General features: G+C 34.4%; 2 protein-coding genes across 2 annotated transcripts; both read left to right on the top strand.

Annotated features, from left to right (window-relative positions):
* Nucleotides 1-5,013: 5,013 nt before the first annotated feature.
* Nucleotides 5,014-9,029, top strand: LOC130716131 (axial regulator YABBY 5). The gene is made up of 7 exons (XM_057566330.1): nucleotides 5,014-5,423; nucleotides 6,489-6,608; nucleotides 7,672-7,795; nucleotides 8,061-8,109; nucleotides 8,210-8,285; nucleotides 8,371-8,439; nucleotides 8,777-9,029. Exons 1-7 carry the CDS (start codon nucleotides 5,337-5,339, stop codon nucleotides 8,822-8,824), a joined length of 573 nt encoding a protein of 190 aa, XP_057422313.1. The 5' UTR covers nucleotides 5,014-5,336; the 3' UTR covers nucleotides 8,825-9,029.
* Nucleotides 9,030-9,670: 641 nt separating this feature from the next.
* On the top strand, nucleotides 9,671-10,995 carry LOC130716130 (uncharacterized). Its single transcript, XM_057566329.1, has one exon. The coding sequence runs from the start codon at nucleotides 9,972-9,974 to the stop codon at nucleotides 10,593-10,595; it is 624 nt and encodes a 207-aa protein (XP_057422312.1). The 5' UTR covers nucleotides 9,671-9,971; the 3' UTR covers nucleotides 10,596-10,995.
* Nucleotides 10,996-22,335: the final 11,340 nt, after the last annotated feature.

The following is a 22,335-nucleotide window of genomic DNA, read 5'->3' as shown; positions in this document are numbered from 1 at the left end:
TTCCCCTTCTTGTGATCATAAAACCCAGAAACTTTCCACTCTGAATCCCAAACGAGCACTTCTCTGGATTAAGTCTCATATTTTGCTTTCTGAGCTCCCCAAAAACCTCTCTCAAATCTGAACAATGCGTTAACATTTCATCTGATTTTACCACCATGTCATCAACATAAATTTCCATGTTTCACCCCACTTGTTTATCAAAAACTTTGTCCATCAACCTTTGATAAGTTGCTCCTGCATTTTTTAGCCCAAATGGCATGGTTTGATAGCAGTAGTTCGCCTGATTCGTCATGAAAGTTGTTTTCTCCTCATCCGGTCCATACATTCTGATTTGATGGTATCCAGAATATGCATCCATAAGGCTGAGCATTCCAAATCCAGACGCCCTATCCACGAGTTTGTCAATATTTGGCAAAGGATAAGAATCCTTCGGCCAATGTTTGTTTAAATTTGTATAATCAGTACACATTCTCCACTTTCCATTAGCCTTTTTCACCATAACGACATTCGCCAACCACGTTGGATACTTTACTTCTCTGATAAATCCAGCTTCCAATAACTTGTTAGTTTCTACCTTTATAGCTTCTGCTTTCTCTTCGCCCATCTTTCTTTTAAACTGAACAATTGGCTTTGCTCCTGGATTTAAGGCTAACTTATGACAAATAAATTCCGGATCAATTCCAGGAAGGTCTTTCGCACTCCATGCAAACAAATCCATGTTCTCAGCCAAAAGTTTGACCAACCTGTCTTGTTGACTTGCTGTTAAACTCGTGCCAACTTTTAAATTCCTTTCGCCAGTTGCCACTACTTTGGTTTCCTCTTCGGACGTCATCTTGCTTTCTATAAATCCATCACGAGGATCCAAACTTGCTTCTCCTTGATTCATTTCAATCTCATAAACCCGATGTCCCTCTTTCACAGCTTTCTTTCCCATATGACCGTACTGTTTGAAACTTTCAGAGTAACATTTTCTGGCTACAATTTGGTCAGCCTTTAAGACTCCAACTCCTCCCTTTCTCAACTGATACTTGACTGTCAAATGTCTGGTAGAAATGATCGCCCCCAATCTATTCAATGAAGGCCTCCCAATAAGCACATTGTATGGTGAAGTACATTTTACCACTAGAAACTTAATAGCAAATGTCTCCACATTTTTTCCTTCTCCAAAAATAGTGCTCAACTCCACATAACCTCTGACAAACACCTTTTCGCCAGAAAAACCCACCAAAGATCCATCATAAGGTTGCAAATCAGATTCTGTCAGCCCCAATTTTTCAAAAGCATCTCCATAAATTAAATCCGCTGAACTCCCTTGATCCAACAGTACCCTCTCAATTTCATATTCAGCGATCGTCAGCATCACCACAATTGGATCGTCCTCATGAGGCTGAACTCCCTCAAAATCTCGCACAGTAAAAGTAATAGCTGGCTGGTTGGTTGCCCAACTTCCCCAATCATTAGAATAAACAGCATTGATTGAATGAACATACCTTTTTCGAGCTGAATTAGTTATTCCACCACCTCGGAATCCACCAAAGATAGAATGAATTCGTCCCTTCGCTTTCCCTTCTGATTGTCTGTTTTGACCATCACTCTCAACTTCCTTTCCATCTTCTGTTCGCTTTGTTGAAGTTCCTGCCTCATTTGAATTGTTTCGCCCTTCAAGTTGTTTCATACATCCAGCCTTCACCAATTTATCTATCTCTTTCTTCAAAGTAAAACAATCATCAGTATTGTGTCCCGAAATCCTATGATATTCACATCACTTCGTCTTATCCACATAACCTGTTAACGACTTTGGTTGCCAAGGAAAACGGATAACGTTCGCCTCCAAACACGTGTGCAAAGCATCGGTTAAATTAACCGCCAAAGGTGCAACACGATCATTTTGATTCCGAGTCCACGTCATCGAATGCCCTGGCCCATGCACTCCATACGGTTGAGCACGATTCTTGAAATGAGAACGGTTATCAAATCGACTGTCATAACAGTTTCGATTATTATATCCTGTATCTCCACGTTCAGTCCATCCCTTCGAATGTTGATCCGTAACCGCTCCTTTCTTCGCCTCAAACTGCTGTTTTTGCCCCGTAACCGCTGCATTTGGGCGGTTGTTTTTTATCCGGTCGCTCTGCTCCTCCCTGATGTACCCTTGCACTCTTTCACGTAAATGCGCCATTGTCTCCACAGGTTTCCTACTTAAATTGTTGTTTAAGCCTCCAGGCTACAAGCCCAATTCAAAAGCTACAATGCAGATTTCCGGCATCTTATCCTCCAAATGAACAGATAATTGGTTGAATCGCCCCATGTAAGACTGCAAAGTCTCATTTGGTCCCTGACGAACATTGAATAATGTCGTTGGAGTCACCTGTTGAGCACGACTGGTTGAAAATTGAGACAAGAACTTTGTTGATAACTCCGTGAAATTGACAATTGACCTTGAAGGCAAAGTTGTAAACCAAATCATTGCTGACTTCTTGAAAGTTGATGGAAGCATTTTGCACTTCAACGCGTCTGATGCGCCTACAATAACCATTTTTGTGTTAAAATACACTAAATGGTCCTTTGGATCCGTGTCGCCGAAATAAGAATCAAGCTTTAGCGTCTTCAAATTATCTGGGACGGCGGTGTTTGCTATTTCCTCTGTGAAAGGTTGGAAATCCACCACCGTCTCAGCCATTCGTCGATCGCCCTCTCGTAACCCCTGAGTCTGATTGAGATCAGTAAGTTGATTTTGTAACTGTTGATTGTGTTGACGAAGATCATTGAGATCATCCATGATCCGCTGAAGAACATCGGGAGGAACATTATCTTGTTGGACATGATTCCTCTCTCCGTTCGCCCCGGATCGAGTCACCATTGCAGTGAAAAATGAAGTCTAAGAAAGTATCCTTCGACCCCACGGTGGGCGCCAATGTTTCAGTATGGAATTACTGTGAGGTCTAACCAAACTAGAGAGCGAACAAAAAGTAAACAAGCGAGTAAAAATGCGTGAAATGATAGATCCCCCACCGCTTGGGTGGCGCCTGTTATTTATAGCTTGGGTTTTGGTCCGGTTGGACCATGGGTTACCCGGCCCATTTGGTACATAAGTTTAGTCAGCCCAATTGTGAAATACATTGATCCGCCCATATCAGTCCAATATCAGTCCAATGTGGCTGTTGTCAACCGAGTTGAATTAGGCAAATATATGTTTTGTTTTTGGATACGATACTGAAGTATGGATCAGGCGATCAGGTTATTAATGTGAAATGTAAATTTTAAATTTATGGGTATTCAATTAGAACTTGGAAGAGATTGCATCTAATGACATTACGAATGACTAAAGAAATGTGTAGGAAATAAGACAAGCAACTGTGTATTACTTTCAACATTTCGTATTGTTAAGATATTTTATTGCACACTTTGATGCCTTAACACAAATGAGTGTAATTTACCTGACTTATGTGTACCAATAATAATGAAACAAATTTTAAATGAGGTGGCATGATTAATTCAGAACGGAATTTTTAAATATTTGCTAAAGTGCCCTTATTTTATTTTATTTTTTATTATTGTTTTGTTATTTACCACTGGTTAACAGAGTAGTAATTAGTTTTTTAACTGTTCATTTTTTTTCTACTGTTAGTACTTCTTCTTCATGTCATTTCACAGAACGCGTTTCAGGTTTTTTCTTTTTTGCTTTTATTAACCTAGCAACAGAAGTTGCAGCATCCTTACCCTTTTTAATCTTTTTTTTCTTTTCAAATTCTGGTTTGTATATGTATGTACGCGGATGTGCAGCTTATTGAATCTATGTTCATTTCATATTGCAAAAAAAAAAAAAACTGGGCATGAAGAAGAATTGTGAATCGCACTCTCCCTATTTCGAACAAAGCAAAACCAACAAACATAAAAGTTGAGAAGAAGAACTGCAAATCAATTCAGCGAACACCCTTCTTTTCAAATGAGCAAAAAAAAAATCAATTCAATAGGAGCCTCTACAAAAACCCTAAATTTGCCCTCTTCAAAACCCTAACTTGATTTTTTGTAAATTGGAAACCCAATTCGATCGGACTGTGAATGAGAGAAACCAGTGTGTGAGAGAAGATTGATTTTTTTTTTACCTCAACAGAATTAAACTAAGTTTCTAAATTTGCAAGGTAAATCCTTTGGGTCAAACACATAAATAATATAACTGGTAGGGCTAGAAAAATTAGCTGATACATCATACAAATCATCATTAAATAATTCAGATGACATCTCTCTATTGGTCCACGTCACTTCTGTATGGTATCCAAATTTCTACTCCTACACCATAAAAATCTCCTATTTTATTATGTTTGGTGTATAATTTTTTGTTAATGCAAACTTGGTGATGACTTTTATCATTTGTTAACAATTATCAGTATCTTATATTGGTGTTTTCAAGCATGCCAGACACTATCTCTTCAAGTTAGGGGTAATGTTTAACCCGATCAAGAATGACCAATATAGGTTAAATTGTGATCAATTGATGAAAGTCACCATCTTTTTTACATAGGCATGCGGGCATATTAGCATCGGCTTAGCCGAAACTATTATCAATCCTATAAACCGAGCAACGTAGCGTCGACCGTTATAATCAACTCTAGTTTCCATGCCTCTACACAAGTTGACATTAAAACTTGTGTTGAGCTAGTTTTCCCCTGCTATCTTCGGTGTTTGGCCGACGCTATTTAGCACTTTTCTTGTAATGGCATTTCCCAAAAAGCAACCCATTTGAGCTGTAAGTGAAACGTGCCTCGTTACCAAACATTCATAGAATATTTTGTCTCGAAATAAGTATTAGTTTAAGTTTAAATGGAGAACAAAACATGCTATTTGAGTGATGAGAGAAAGAATTAGTTTAACTTAAATCTTTTTTTCCCAATATGAGCAAAAACCACTTTCTTTTGGTTTCCCGGTCCCAGCATTCTCCTATTGCCGTGGGAACTACAAAAACTACTTTTTTTTTCATAACAATGCTTTCCTTACCCTACTCTCTCCCTCCTCCATCCCCTTCCCTTTCTCTTTCTCTCTTAGGATTCCAAACAAACCCTTCTTCAACTTCTTTCTCCCACTTTTTACCCTAACCTTTTATATATACAACAAGCCCTTCTCCTAGTTTTACTGTTTCCAATATTATTATATATATAAACACACACACATGCCCGGTATCTAAGAAAGAGAGAGAATACAAGGCCTTTGCTTTCATTTCTGGTGTCTAACATATTGCAATTAGAGAGCTATCTAGTTAGCTTCTTCCATATTCTTCTTCTCCTTTTCTTATCCCTTCTTCTTTCACCTCCTCCTTTCAGTAGAGAAGCTTGAGAGACATGTCGACCTGTGGCATCATCGATGTTGCGCCTGCTTCTGAGCAATTGTGCTACATCCCTTGCAACTTCTGCAATATTGTTCTTGCGGTAGTATATATATCTTTGATTTCAAATACAACAACTCTCTAGCTAGTGCATGTTTGTACATCATTTTGGTTCTAAAGTTAAAATCAATTTTGGTAAGAGAAGTTTCTTGTGAGTTGGAGCTTCTGAGATAAAAAGAAATGATTCTAAAGAGAAGTTGATCCAAACATGCTTTGTTTAGAGGGGGATATGTTTTTCATCTCTTGTTAATGGTTTCAAATATACTACTATATAATTATAAGCACACTGCAAATGCATACTTTTGATTGTTTTTGTTTTCTTTCTCATGTTATATTCAAGGTCAAAAGAATTCATTCAGATCCTGAAAAAAGAAGCTATGTTGTGTGTGTTGTGAACAAGTTGAATCAATTCTTCTCTCTTTCTGTGCTTCAATGTTTTTTATTTTACAGTCAGGTCTCCATCTCTCTGGACTTTTCTTTCTTTCTTTTGCAGTCATAAATTAAAAGTCATAACCTGAAGGACCTCTTCTTCTCCCTTTCTCTGTCTTAATTAGCAAGGGCATGTTTGTTTGGGTGTGGCTGAATTGTGCCCCTATGCTATGCTAGAGCTAGCTAGCTGTGTTTGATAAACATGGAGGCTAGGGTGTCCTGGCCCTTGAAAACGCCAAAACAGCCACTATACATGATAAACTGTCTTGATAGGACAAGTCCTTTGATTTCACATCTCCCACCTGCATGTGAACTAAACTACACACCCCAGGTGCTATCTGATCAACTTGGCTTCTTTATGATTCCAATTTTAATACATAATAAAAGAATAAAACCCTTGTAAATTTCATCAATTTCCTTTCTTTTTCAAGTAAAAAACCAAGCTGCACCCTATTTCTCAAATTCTTACTAAATATGTTTCATATTTAATTTGTCCTTTTCAAATTAAATCATCACCCCAAGTATTCATGAAATCATGTTGTGATCTGTTTTTTTTTTAATGTGTGTGTGTGCTTGCTTGGTGTATATAGTACAAAGTACTATTATTGTTATATAATTAGAATGGAATGAGAAATAATTAATAGTGGTTGTTGAATGTTGTTATTATTGAATGATGCAGGTGAGTGTTCCATGCAGCAGCCTGTTTGACATCGTGACAGTCCGATGCGGGCACTGCACTAATCTTTGGTCTGTCAACATGGCCGCTGCGTTTCAATCACTCTCATGGCAAAATCTTCAGGTTAATTCAAACACATTACATTACATTCACTCACATTCCTCAGCTTCTTGTGATGTGATCCTTTCCATGCTTCAATTCAAAGCTTTTAGTTTTTCCATTATCAGTTTCTCTATTACCAGAATCAATTCTAAAACCGAAACGCTATTAACAGAATTTTCTGTCTAAAATTAATTATGACTTTGTATTTAATTAGTTAAGAAAAAGAAAAATTAAAAAGTAGACTATTACATGTAACTAACACTGAAAAGCTAAAGTAAATAAATAAATTAATTGGCAGTTAGGCTGGCATTGATTTCTGGATCCTAGGGTTTCTTTTTTGAGAAAATCGAAGCCTCACTCTCAGGTAGGTTTCTGTGTGTGCTGAGTATCTAGCATTTCAAAGCATCTCTGTCACTTCCAAGTTCTACCTGAGAGCCGTAGCTAGTAATTACCTGCAGCCGCCATAGACATTAAAAACCTATTTACTTTTTCTTTGTCACTTTTTGTTATAGAGGCGTCAGAAACTGTCTTCTTAACTCCATCAATGGCAATGCCAAAGCATACTGAAAGATATATTTAACTAAGAGCTTTTGGATATTACCTTGTGGATTGATTTGATTTGATTGAAATGAAAAGTATCTAGTTTGTTACTAGCTAGGTTTCATGATTTCTTTTCAAGTTCATTGTCCTCTGCAACCCAAACAACCCTATTTAGAGAGGTATCTCTAGCTTAGCTTGGTGTAGATCCCTAAAATCTAAGGCCCCTTCATTTCAACAACTGTCAACCTGGGTTTTCTCTGTGATTAGTTGCATTCTCAGTGATTATAAAGGGACTTTCGTTCCTCTCTATGATAAAGCATGCATAATTTCTCTGAAGAAAGCATATGCATTGATGAATAAAGAAAGAACAACATTTATTTTATAATTAATAAAAAATTAATTGATCCCTCCCTCATCTTCCTAGGCTTTTCCCTATCCATCATGCCACTTCCACTGAACATGAAACATTTGATTATGAATTTGTTACTTTATTATGTTTATAGATTCCTCATTCAATACTAATGTTGTTTAGTTTCATTTACAGGCTCCTGGCCACTGCAACCCAGAGTACAGAATTGACACGGGCTCCACTTCCAAATGCAACAATAGGCTTGCAATGCGTGCTCCCACCACTCATCATGTCACTGAGGAAAGGATTGTCAACCGCCGTGAGTAGACATTCAAATTTTAGAATTAATTCTGAAACTCAGAAGCTACTCACATAATTTTTTTATTCTGAATTTAAAATTGAAGAACTTTCAAGCATACTTACTTATTACTTAATATCCATTCTCTAATTAATTTCTAATTCATCATAGCCACATATATAGCTTTTATTTGAATTTTTAACAATATTAAATGAGATTATTGACAATGTTACTTACAATTGATATAATATTGATATTAATTATGAGTTGTTATTTTCTTTTCCAGCTCCCGAGAAGAGGCAGCGTGTACCTTCTGCTTATAATCAGTTCATAAAGTATTACTACTAGCTGCATGCCTATACTATATATTCAATTCAAGTCAATTCAATTGGCAACATAAAAGCAGCTCTGAAACGTCTTTGTTCATATTTGCAGGGAAGAAATTCAGAGGATCAAGGCTAACAATCCTGATATCAGTCACCGAGAAGCGTTTAGCACAGCTGCAAAGAACGTAAGGACCAAAATTAAATTTAATTATCAGAAAATTATGAATTAGATCTCTTTAAAAATATAATAACTGATTATTTTATTTTCAGTGGGCACATTTTCCTCATATTCATTTTGGGCTCATGCTGGAGAACAACAATCAAGCTAAGATGGACAATGTAAGTATTTTCAGTGGGAACATTTTCCTCATATTCCACTTTGTGTATTACATAGATTAAGAGAGAATGAATGATTATGATCCCCAATGTTGAGCTATTGCATGTTACTTTTTGCACCAAATTAACAAAGAAATGGGGGCAAAAATAAAATTCTTTCAAGTATAAAACTACAACAAATTTATTTAACAATAAAGAATTTATATTTATATATTTTATATTATTTTAAAATTTTAACTTGTTATACTTAGATAATTCATGCAAAAAATTTCTTAAAACTATAATGCATGTATTGTTGTGTAAAACTTCATCTGATGAGATGGTATTTGATTATATTCAGGTCTCTGAGAAGCATTTGATGTCAAGGGCTGCGCTGTTGAACAAATGAAAGCTATCTTAACCATATCTAAGGACTTCATTTTCGTTTAATCTGAGTCTTGTCACAAGAAACAATATTAATTGTCCTCTCTATTAAGGACAGTTAGCTCTTTTTTCGTTAATCATATCAGTGTACTTGTCACTGTTTGCTACTTGTTTAGTGAATGTTTTTAATTAATTAATATCAAGTCAGAATGCTACAATTTCGCTTTTCATTTTTAGCAAGTTCTATTATGTTCTAGCGGATTCAGAAAATGCCACAATGGATAAACAGGTAAACTGATGTAGGAGCTTTTTAAGATAATTTTAGTATTTTAGTAATTTTACTTATTTGTAATTAAGATCTTTTAGGATCTTAATTATTTTTTGTTAGGAACTTATTTATTTTCAATTAGGATCTTTTATTTTCAATTAGGATCTTTTAGGATATTATTTATTTTACTATTAGGATATTTTCTTTTCTTATTTAAGCACTTGTAAGGCATAGCCTATTTCAGTTTTTTGATAATAAAATTTAAGAGTTTTCTCTTCTTCTCTGGTGGATTCCAGTGTATTTTCTAGGGTTTTAGCGCTTGCTAATTTCCTTTCTGGTGGATTCCAGAAACATTTTCCTTAGGATTTGCGCTTGCAATCCTAGTACGACTTCCGCTGTATCAAGTGGCATCAGAGCAGGCTTTCTCCTGTCTCTTTTCTTTGCTTGATCAACCATGGAAGATCAACCAATGACCAAAGCAGACCTGAAGGATGTTACCGTGGCTCTTACCGCGGCCCTAACTGCTATTACGCAACATATGACACAACAGATGATACAACATATGGCGACGTTCACAGCGGCTTTAACGGCGCAGATCAACAATACCAACAACGGTAACTGGGGACGAGACAGGAGAGGGAAACCACATAGGTTTCCGCGCGACAACAACAACAATCGTTCCGCTATATCTTTACCTTCCCAATCTTTGCATTCACCATCCGTATCTCATCCTTATTACCAAGTTCAGTACTCAACCTCTAAAACCACCGAAACTCCACACCCCCAACCTGCTACTCCAAACCTTATCAATCCTTACCCCAACATATCACCGACTGCAGATCCAATTTCCTTACCACAACCCCTACCAAAACCTACTTCAAATTCATGTCCCTCTACAAGACCTATGTACGCAACTTCTTCGGAATCTGATTCTCAAATTTCATTTGCGCCATCCTCTGTTGTTGGCCTGGAAGATGAGGCAAAAACGTTGATGGATGATTTGTGCAGCGAGAGCGCACCAACACCAACACACTGTTCTCTTTTATCTAGATCTGATGACATCTTAGAGGTTGTACCCCATGTTATATCTGAGCCAGACACCTCTGTCAATTTGGGCATCGAAGCAGTGTTCACACCTTACAATCTAACACTTATGGTTGTGCCTCAGGTTCGATATGTCCTTGTTCCCAAGTTTGCACCCCATTTGTTTGGTAATATGCCTGAGAAAAAGGAACTGCAATCCAACTTGTCTAACTCGCAATTCCGACAATTTATTCCATGCCACTGGAAGTTGTTTCAATCACGGCTAGTTCATCCAGAAATCACACTCCATCAATTTCATGGTGTTTGGCGAAAACAATTTGATCCTGGCATCAACAAGATGGATGCTAGTGTTTCAAAACAGGAGTCTCCACACTCTTTTCCATGTGCTTTTATTAGATATTCAACACTCACTCTCCTTGGTTTAATTTGGAAGCCTTTTGATCCTGGTATTTTGAGGCAACTGAAGTCCTTTATCGTGATGTGAACTCGAGGTCGAGTTCTTTACAAGAAGAGGAGACTGATGTAGGAGCTTTTTAAGATAATTTTAGTATTTTAGTAATTTTACTTATTTGTAATTAAGATCTTTTAGGATCTTAATTATTTTTTGTTAGGAACTTATTTATTTTCAATTAGGATCTTTTATTTTCAATTAGGATCTTTTAGGATATTATTTATTTTACTATTAGGATATTTTCTTTTCTTATTTAAGCACTTGTAAGGCATAGCCTATTTCAGTTTTTTGATAATAAAATTTAAGAGTTTTCTCTTCTTCTCTGGTGGATTCCAGTGTATTTTCTAGGGTTTTAGCGCTTGCTAATTTCCTTTCTGGTGGATTCCAGAAACCTTTTCCTTAGGATTTGCGCTTGCAATCCTAGTACGACTTCCGCTGTATCATAAACGATATCTTAATCGACTCATCCGTTTAATTGGTTCATAATATTTGAAAGAGTTAATTCCAATAAATATTATAAATTTTATTAAATCTTTTCGCGAAAGAAAAATATACTAGTACTCTATAATAATTTCTGCCAAAAGAATATTTTAATATATCCAGCTAATGTCTCGTTAAAAATAAAGACATTTCATTCAGTAACTAATGCTGCAATTACCAACCAATTATTAATGTCTGGAGCTTTGTAATCTGGAATTGAAAATCAGGTTAAATATATGAGCTTTTGAAGAGGTTTAAATTGAGGGATGAACCTAATATGCACCATTTTTAGGTGGTGTAATTTTACACCACCTACTTTGACCGAGTATAGCAGGTCAACAAATTATTCTTTTTAAGAAAAAATATCATTAAAAATTTGTCATAAATTAAATTTCTTTAAAAAAAGATGTGTTGACCTGTTATAGCAGGTTAAAAAAAGTGGTCTAAAATTAGACCACTTTAAAAGTGGTCCACATTAGGGGTCACCTAAATTGAGTTTCAAAAAAAAGATAAAAGAAGAGGTTTAAATTGGAGAAGAAGTGAAAAATCTCTCATGTTTTTTCATGTTAAATAGTTAAAAGTCGGAAAAGAGAAGAAATACACATATTAAGGAGTGTAATTAATTTTGTTGAATTTCAAAAAAAAATTTATTTTTCTTTTTTACCTTTTAATTAAAATATATTTTATCTTTCTTCATTTAATGTTTCTACAAAGGTATTAATTAGAAAAACATCAATTTATGTTTTCTTGAAATTGTAAATTGACAGATATATCAAAAAAAGATTCATCAAAGTTAACAGTTCATAAATGGAATAATATTAAATAGATGTATTAAAAAATTGGATAATTAATCAAATTAATAAGAGATATATATAAAAATATTAATATTATTTCATGTGTTAAAAACCTAAAATTGATATACAGTACTACTAATATAATTAATTAATTTCTCGAAATAATAAGTTTTGTCAATGCTTATTAATTTACACAAGTTTCAGTAATAGGATGCCACAATACACCACATTCTTCCTTTGAATTGTTCCCAACCAAATGCATTGTTTTATTGACCTAAAATATTGTTGAACACCACATTGTACTCGTGACATCTAACACTTGTCACAATATTTAACTACCACAAATTGTAGAGTGAATAACGAATATAATTCTACAATTTGTGTTGTGGTTGGAAACTGTCACAAATCATAGGTATTGGAGGTATCATCGGAAATTTGGTATCCGCCAATCACAAATATTTATATAATTCATTGCTTATAAAAAAACAAATTTACCTAAGTTAACGATTATGTAACAAAAAGTAAGTGTAGAGCTAAGCTACCACAAGTAATAAGTAGAGGATAAAACTTAGGTCTTGAATTTTGGGAGATAACTTCCTATCCCTGAATTATCATTTTTCAGTTTGTGTGTCATAAATTAAATAACAGTAAAAACTGAACACATAAAACTGTACATGAATCTTGTACATAAGTAAACTAGGCCAAGAACAAAGATTGTAGTCCAAGTCACTTATAAAATAAATAACTTACTGCCCGCACACAAACAAATTTAACACAAAAAAAATTGAATTTTTGTTCATGATACTAAAGTTCCTCTAATAGTGTCACCAAAAAAAGTTCCTCTAGGCTCTAATAGAGTCTTATTTGAATCATTGTTGCCCTCACTGGAAAAAGAAATTGAATTTCAGAACAAGTTATATTGTCATAAGCATGTAATTAAATTGTCTTTTTTTTATAGGCAACAAGAATTATATTGAATGGAAGTACAAGGAGTACTTCAAACTAATACAAAGATGAAGAAGAAGAGAAAAAAAAAGAGCAAGCTAAGAACTAGCAAGTTCAAAAAAACAAAGGTCCAAAAAAGACGCAACTACCCCACCTAGTACCACCTTGAAAATAGACTTAACAAAACAAGCCTCATTAAAACCTTACTCGGATAAAACCCCCTTGGGAACCAAATGAGTGTGTAATGAAGTTTGCACCTTGGCTTTTTAGCAAATTAAGGGTTCGAGCTTAAGGAGGCACAGTGTAGAAATATATATATATATATATATATATATATATATATATATATGGTCATGTGTTTTTATATAATATTTTAAACTTTTAGAATAATTGATTTATAAAAAAAATGGAAGATGAAATTTTTTATTTCGTATCTAAAAATATTACTCCATGTGTTCATATTTACAATCACTTTTAACTATGAAATTTTGGTTCTCGCACAGGACAGATGTCGAACGCGATGCTAGGACAACCGGTTCGACAATTGACAAACAGTAACAAAACTAGCAAAATAATAAAGAAGAACACAGAGGATTGGTAACCCAGTTCGGTGAAACTTCACATACGTCTGGAGGGTATGCACCCAAAGAAAGGAAATCCACTATCTCAAGATTCAGGAATTACAGACACTCATGAACACAACTGTTCATAGTTCACTTCCTAATCTACCCAGTGTATTTCTACTTAGTATCTCAATCTAAGTATGAGAGTCCCTCTCCCTTTCTCTCAATCAATGCCACAGTGATTGGTAACAAACAATCAACAATCAGAGTTTTAAGAATCAAAGAAGGACAGAACACAACTTTGCTTTATAGAATCAGGGAGCAAAGTTTGTTCACAAGTAACAAGGACAAAGAACAACGAACAACCCTAAAACACTTGATCTTTCTCTTTTAGCTTTCGTAGTCTCCTTGTTTGAGGTCTTCATCCTTTTATATACTTCAGCAGCAGTAGCATAGGCACTAGGGTTTGCTTGGGCTGAAGTAACAGATTGCAACAACAAAACAAATCAAAACTGAATCTCCAAGATATTGTTGCGTTTTTCAAAAGTAAAGATAGAAACAAATCTTTTAACAAAGATTGTTTCAACAAATAACAACCCACAAATAAAAACCCTTATGGTACAGCTACTTGATCCTCAAGTAACTACAAAACATATCTTCATAAAATCTTCAAGGGCCCAAAAACACGTTCCAAGCAAAGGACTAATGTCCTAGCTTCACGAAATCAGATGTCAAGGTATCTGCTTCGACATCAGGTTGTTTTTGACAAAATGCAGACAACAAAGAGAATTCATTGGTAAGTGTTAATTGAATATGAAATGCAGTTGAATTTGAATTAATATTATATAATTTTTTTATGAATATTCAAAGGTGATATTATATTAAGGACATAAAAGTTTAAAAATGTGATTTATAAATTGGAATAAAAGAAGCGTATAAGAATTTCACACTCAGCCAATAAAGTGTTGGTCTAATGATACGGTTTTTTACCCCGAAAAAATTAATTATTGGAAGAGCCAATTACAATTTTACGAATATTTTGAATCACTTAAAATGTATTCATGTATATATATTTTTTGTGCAGTTAGTTTTTTAAAAAAAATGGATTAGTGGTGAAAGACAACAAAGTGTTCTTTTCATTTTCAAAATAAAATATCCAAAATAAGATTTGTTCCTGTCCAAGCATACTCCATCTCATAAATTAACGAAGACCTTTTGGAAAAGGAATTGATGGACCACCATTTTGGCATTATGGCATCCCCATCTCAACGTGCAGGAATTCCCATGAAAGCACTCAATTGAAGCATCCACTTTTGCAGGTTGCTTCAAAAAATTGGTTACAACTTTTATGACTATCGAGCATTGACCACCTTGTGTGCTATGACTGCTATCCCATTACCAATCTACATGGTTTACACATCACCAAAGGTTGTACCAAAATATTAAAAGTTTAATTCGAGGAAACTAGTGTAACAAGCTTCATAGGATAAGCTATAATAGCATCTTGTAGATTATAAAAGGACATTGGGAAAACGTTACTCAAGTAGAGTTTCCTAGAATAGTTATTTGTTTATTATAGGGGTAAAAGATTGTGATGAAAATAGAAGGATAAAAATAAATAGAATACACTTTCAATGTGGTAAGAGATGCAAATATTGACTAAGTAATATATGTGATGCATATTTTAATTTTTTTTATAAGTAAAATATCGTTGGAAGAAATAGCTCAATTAGAATATTTTTATTTAGTGCTCCAACACTGCTCGCAAAGGTGGATATACTACTATCTCTAAGAGCATCTCCAATGGGGTTGCTTAAATCCAGTTGGCAACTTAAGCAACATTGCTTATTTTGGAGCACCACTAGAGCAACATGACGTGGCAGTTGAGTTGCTTAAATTTAAGCAACAGTTGCTTATTTAAGCAACGGTTGCTTGTTTTCTCTCTCCTTACTTTTTGACTAAAAAATCATATTTTCTCTTTCATTCATGTACTTGTATAGTGTCATTACCTTGAAATAATATAAATATAAGAGGTATAATGGAACCCAACTAAAAGTAAACTAAGCAACCGTGGTTGGAGCGAATTCTGCTTGGGTTGCTTAAATCTTATGTGTTAGTCTGGACCCACCGAAATAGTTTTTAAGCAACCCAACTAACAACTATGCATTGGAGATGCTCTAAGGAGATAAGAACTCTTTTTTGCATCAATGCTAAGCTCTTTATTTATTTATGATGAATTTAGTATTAATAATATATTTTATGTTGGTGTATGTATAGTTCTGACGATCAGAATCTGAAACGTCAAAATCATGTCTGCTAAGCATTCATTTCATTTCATCACTGATTTTCCAGCCCACCATACTGACAGCCGCAGAGCAGAGGCACAGACACAGCCCTTCCATTTCGCACTCGCCCTGCCTTCGCCTTCTTAAAGTCATGTTTGTGTTTGAGTTTTCCTTGTCAACTCTATTTATTATTTAATTATCATTCAAGCCCAGATATCAATCATTTATTGTTCATGCTTATAAACTGTTGAGTATTTATGTTAAAATTAATAACTAGTACTATAAACATAGTGTTTTTTTAGTTTTTGATTTCTTTTATTAACCAAGATGTTCTCACTATATATAGTTGCGTGATACTAATTTTTCATTCCATGAGCAACCATCTAAGTGGTAAGGAGTTATCCAATGATGAGTATTTTCTATTCACAATAATTTAGAATCAAACCTCCAATCATTCAGTTAAGAGAGAAAGTATTAAATCATTAGATCTATTCTCTTGTATTTTGTTTTGTGGTTTATAATGAAAGAAAGCATGCATGTGGAGTTAAATTTGTACTATTAACATTTAGATGTTTTTTCACAATTTTAGGAGTAGTATCACTTATAGTGTACTTACTGATCTCTTTATCTCTTATTACAAGTTGTTTTCTTCGAGTTTATTTTTTATCTCAAAAATATAACTCACTTTAGTATCTCTTGATTAAATCCATCGGTGGCAACCTTGATGAAGCTCGATATCAATGGTAGTTTCCGTGAACATGTTCGTGATCGAGCAAAATAACTTCATGGGGGAGGGGTGGGGGGAGGAGCGGAGCTATTCTTCGAGATGAGTGGGGTTGCTGAATTCTTGAGATTGCCTTGTGATGTTGGATGAAACAAGTTCATGGCAGAGGCGAATGTTCTTCGTGATGGGTTGTCTCTGATATTGATTTGTGGCTTCATGATGGTTGATTGTTAAGTGAATTGTGCGGAGCTCTTGCCTGCAATGGCAGATTTGAATAGCAGATGTTTTGTGTTGGTGTTGAACAAAATATTCGAGCTTCCTATTTTACCATTTAAAATGTATTTTATTTATCCGCGTTTATTTTGCTCACATGGACATTATTTATAAAAACCTCAATTAATGCTCATTTGAAATTTTAGGTTGACAAATAAAAGGATTAATTTTTTTCTTTAAGTGAAGAGTTACTAAAGAACGAATGTGGTATTAAATCATGTCATGTTACCATAATGTATGGATATTATTAGTATTAACTTCATAATGTTAAATTAAAAAATTATCAATTTGAGAATTATTATCAATTATTCCATAGAGTTACAATGCAAGGTATAATGAAGCGCATGTAGATAACATGGTTGATCAAGCTTAATTAGAGATTTTGGTTTCGTTCCCTAATAAGGTTTTTCTTTCTTCTTCGAAGTTTAAGGCATTATTCTTTTTGTGATAATAATTAAAAGATGCAGAAACTAGAAGAAAAAAAAGGACATAGAAAGAAGATAGCACTAGCAAGAGAGCCCGAACAATCCGATTGGCTCAGTCCACAGTTGTAGGGCAGGCCTCATCCACGACAGACATTGGCCCCACATCATGAAATATAGGGAGCTGTGGCCCCCGGTCAATCCGGGAAGGCTCAACTCTTTCAAGTTTCAAATAAGCTATTCTTGTTGAAAATGACAATTACACATTGCAACTTTTGGTCAAGTGGTAAACATATTCGGGAAACTGCTATTATCTCTTCTAAGTTCCCATAAAAGATGTTTTGAGCATTCAATATTGTGACCTAACTATTACATAATTGAACATATTTATCGATAATTGACAATTACACTTTGTTAGTGTTACACATTGAAACTGAGTAATTTAATTTAATATGTAAAAAAAGAATTAAAAGTTAATGTACTTTAACTCAGATTTAATGTTAGTTAAAAAAAATTACTTCCTCCGTTCCTTATTATAAGACAATTTTACCTAATTCTCTTAGATTAAGAAAAGTAGTTATAAACAATAAATTTTAAAAGAATTTCTTTACTTTCCTAGATTACCCTAATTTAATTACTTATAAATTTCTCTCTCCAAGTTATTATTTCAAAATCCTATTGTCTCTTTCATATTAAATATGAGGATAGTTTTGGAAAAAAATAATTAATGCTTCATTGATATTGTAAATGGAATTATATTTAGGAACCAGAAAAACACTCAAAAGTTGCCTTATAATAAGGAACAGATGGAGTAATAGTTTTTATATTAGAGAGACACCGCACTTCTTGAAGTTTTCGTTCGTTCTTCAAATAACCCTCTCTTTTTTCTTGTGTTAGTCAATCTTTTTTAAAGGGGAATTGATGATCTCACGTAAAAAAATTCTCATGTTATAAGTTTCGTGTTTATCTCTCTTTTTTCATATGTAAGTATTAACTAAGTATAGTTGAGGCTCTTAAAGTATATGAAAAGAGAGATATGCACGAAACTTTTAACATGAGAAACTTTTTTGGTATAAAGATACAAACATTAACTTTTATGAATTAACTTCAATCAATTGCTAGCTAGTTTAAACTTTCTTATATAGTCTACTTTCTAGAGTTTTTTTCTCCAAAGGAAATATGTAAAATAAACAATAAAATCAAATATGAGTAAGTGTCAAAGCATCATGATGCAATATTTAAATGAGCAATAATTGCTATAGAAGTTAACCTTTTCAATTTACGCATAAATTAGGAGAGTTATTTGATAGAAACAATAGAAAACCCTATTGAGGTGCAATGTGTGATTTAGCCTTAATATTTAATGGAATTAAAAATCTATTGCATCATTCATTATATCTTTCATTTCTTTATCTTCTATTCCTATTTCTCTAAGATGGAGGTAAAATTTTGAGTATAAATTCTCTCTTATTGCATTCTTTTCTATCATTTATCTCATACTAAATAACACTTCGTAATAAAAGGCTTATAAAAAAAAAAACTTCGTAATAAAAGTTTGAGAAAATGATACATGCTTTGATATGTAATTTTTGTTTTACATTGCCAGGTAATTAGATTTCAATAATTAATGTGTCAAATTAACTATTTAAATAAAAATAAAAATTAATTTTCTCACCTCTTTAAAATTTGATTGTTTAACCGTTAATTAGTGCATAAAAATTATTCACTAAACAATTTCTATCAATATATGGTAAGACCTTTCCATCATTCAAGATAATTTTCTGTAATATCTATGCTAGTTGTGAAATTTAAACGTGCCATATATTAATATATACCTCTTTTCAAAAAAATTAATATACCATTACCACCTTGAACAATGAAACCTGCATTTCCATCATGCTTTACAACCAAAACAAAAGAAACATAGACCGCACAAAAGGGAATCATGCTCTTTGAAGTGTTTCACCAAGAGCAAGATCAGCAAATAAAGCAAGGAGTGCTGGGTCCTCTTGAAATTGATAATCTTTGGTGGGGTAGAAGGAATGGCAAGTTAGCTAAAGGGTTATCTAGTTGATTTTTCTTCAAGTATATTCACAACTACAGCTGTGATTAATTCCTTTATTATATAGTTGATGTGTCAAGAGGTAAACGACTGATCATGAAATATGTTTCATTTACCTAGGTAACAATCAAATTTTTGACGTCATATTTAAGAGATGAGGTGAGCAAACACCACACTAGACATGATAATTTGGGTTATCTAGTTGGTTGTGTGGTAGTAACATGTGATTCCCATGGGGTATGGCATCCCGTTCCTATCACAGGGTTGCTTCTTTGCTTTAATGAACCCAATTCTTTCACTCTGTGATCAATCAGATTAACACGTGGTGCCTCTCTATCTCCCTCCACCCTGTGCTGTCGGAGGACCACAGGGTAATAATTTCACAGTAACATTCCCTTCTCTCCATGAAATTGCCACTGATTTGCATCAACATATATCACCCCCAATATTGCAGAAACCGAAATGTGCTTGCGCTGCCGTGTCCTAAGGGTCATTTCTAGTTATAGATACTGAATATCAAGTATCAATACATCAACTTCCAAATAAGGAAACACTAGATAATAAATACAAATAGGATATTCTATCTAGAAATTTGTAAACTTATTATACACGTGACTAAGAATGAATAAAATAAGTACACAAAGCAATATAATAAGTAAAATTATAATGGAATACTAAATGATGTCCAATAAATAAATCAACATTACTACTTCCTCCATTCCAATTTATTTGTTGTTTTAGCATTTGCACACAGTTTAAGAGTTAATTATTAAATTAATATTTTCACCAAAATACCCCTATTTATTTTCATTCATGTCAATCATTTCTTCCTCATTTTCCACACTCACACTACTAATTTCACATCTTTACCAATACAATGTTAATTTTTTTGACAGAACCAATACATTGCTAAGTGTGGGAGAATTGATTTGTTTATGTTCTCTAAATAATCCCATCAAGTATAGCCTTTTCAATTTCATGTGCATTCTTTTATTCTACTGAGAACAAGTATAGCCTATTAAAACTCTCGGTTTTTACTCTCCCCTAAATATGTCAAAATTTTGCATACTTCCAATTTTATCAACTATACATGCTTCAGCAACAAAAAGTTCACCATTTACCTGCAAATTTCTGCTGCAGCAACCATAACCCATAACCAATTTATAATGTGAGTGATTTTAATGTATGCTTAACTTTTCCATTGAAAATATAAGAGAGAGTGTGTGAATTCAAAATTTGAGTTACTACTATAAGAGAGAAACTTGACCAGAAAAATGACTTACATTTTTGTAACGCCCGAATTTCTCAACTGAGGAGTCACATTAGTAACCTAACAAAGTCTAAAGACTAATCTGCAATCCCTAAAAACCAAGGGGATTTTTTTCTGAAAAACAACTAACCACTTCGGCTAAAAGGTTGGAAACATATCATAACTTTATTTAAATAACTTGTTTCCCGATATACTCTAATAATAGTTTACAACACCATAAGTAAGGTTCAGGCTTTAATAACAGAGTTCTCATATAGTAAGGGAGACTCAAACATAATCCATAAAGGAGAAGCAAAGCTGCTTCCCACACCTCTACTCCGCCGCTCACGACCCGATCTCCAACTCGAGCAGCTAAGCTTCGGCGGAAGGATCTCCATCGCCTAATAGCGTTAAGCGCCCAAACAACAAATAACAAACAGAAAGGGTTAACTCCATGCAATTACCATGTATAAAAGAGAAAAATCATGCTATTCAAATTTAATTACCTAGCATGGTAAATAAACTAGCAACATAACTCAACTCATATATCAACAACTTAAACATAGATTAACTCAGATAATAATAACCTCAACAATGTAACATCAAATCAGATATCAATAAACCAAGAACTAGAATCCAACAACATAGGGTCAGGTGTTAGTTTCCTATAATGCAACTATATGTTGCTACCAAAATGGATCGATCAATAACGTTTCTCAAGACGGGACGATCACGTGGGACAATCACCACCACACCGCCACTTAACGCCACTACGGACGGGACAATCACGTGGGACAATCACCACCACACTGCCACTTTAGGACATCTCGAAAGATGGGATGATCACGTGGGACAATCACCACCACACCGCCACTTTATAACGCCTTAAAAGACGGGACAATCACGTGGGACAATCACCACCACATTGCCACTTCAAGTTCAAGCCCTAAATGTCGAGTTAGTCAACAACAATCCTCAACCTCAGTAATCACTCGAACAACAGTCTCAAATCCAACAATCAAATCAAGGTAACCACATGTTATTCATAACCTCAACGAACATAAATCAATTCAATACATACCAACTCAGTTCAATGATAGAAACCAGTAAACGGCCGTAGCCTCTCAGAAAACGGAGACACACGTCTCAATAAGTTTACTCGGCCGAAGCCTTCAGAAAACATTTGGCACAAGCCTCAGAAACAGTCAATATAAGCAAACATACAACATTGCAAGCATAACAATCATAATCATCTGCCAATCAATATAAACATCTTCATCTCAAACGCATGCAGTGCGATAAAAGCAGGCAAGACTAAAAGACGCGCTAAAACTGAGTTACCCTTACCTTCGTGAGTAGAAGTTGGGCATGGAAGTTGTGAACCTAGAACAAGGAAACACAATCATCAACACAAGCTTCACTAGGAGCAACACGATCTAATAATACTAATTGAAATCGTAAAGAAAGCCTCTAAAGCTTCAGAGTTCCTATTTAGGCACAAATTGACAACGGAGACTTCGTTCGCTAAAACGAGCATAACTCGAGCTACAGAACTCGGAATGACACGAAACCAACGCAAAAATTTCGACAATTGAAAGAGCTACGCAATGGCTCAGGTCATACAGACCCAAAAATTATTTTTGGACACGGTACCCAAACAAATAGGTTTCGGCCACTCTCAAAAATAGGGTTTCCAAACTTTTTCTTCGATCTAAATCAATTCCTAGGTATTCTTAGGCGATATCTAGGCCAGGGAAACTCTCAGAAAAATTATCGGGTCGAAAACTGTCGCAGGGGTATTTTGGTCAATATTTTAAGCTTGGAAACTCAAAATCAGAATTTCGAAAAAAAAATTAGATAGGGTCGACACCAACGAAGATTATGACGACTAATCCTACTAACGCCAAGCTCAGTCGAGAGTTTTAAGCCCAAAGGATGGAACTTTAGCCAAAAATGAGTTTTTCAAGCAGAATTGA

The sequence above is a fragment of the Lotus japonicus genome, chromosome 4, assembly GCF_012489685.1.
Source record: "Lotus japonicus ecotype B-129 chromosome 4, LjGifu_v1.2".
Lineage (NCBI taxonomy): Eukaryota > Viridiplantae > Streptophyta > Magnoliopsida > Fabales > Fabaceae > Lotus > Lotus japonicus.
This window is presented reverse-complemented; position numbering and strand designations above follow the sequence as displayed.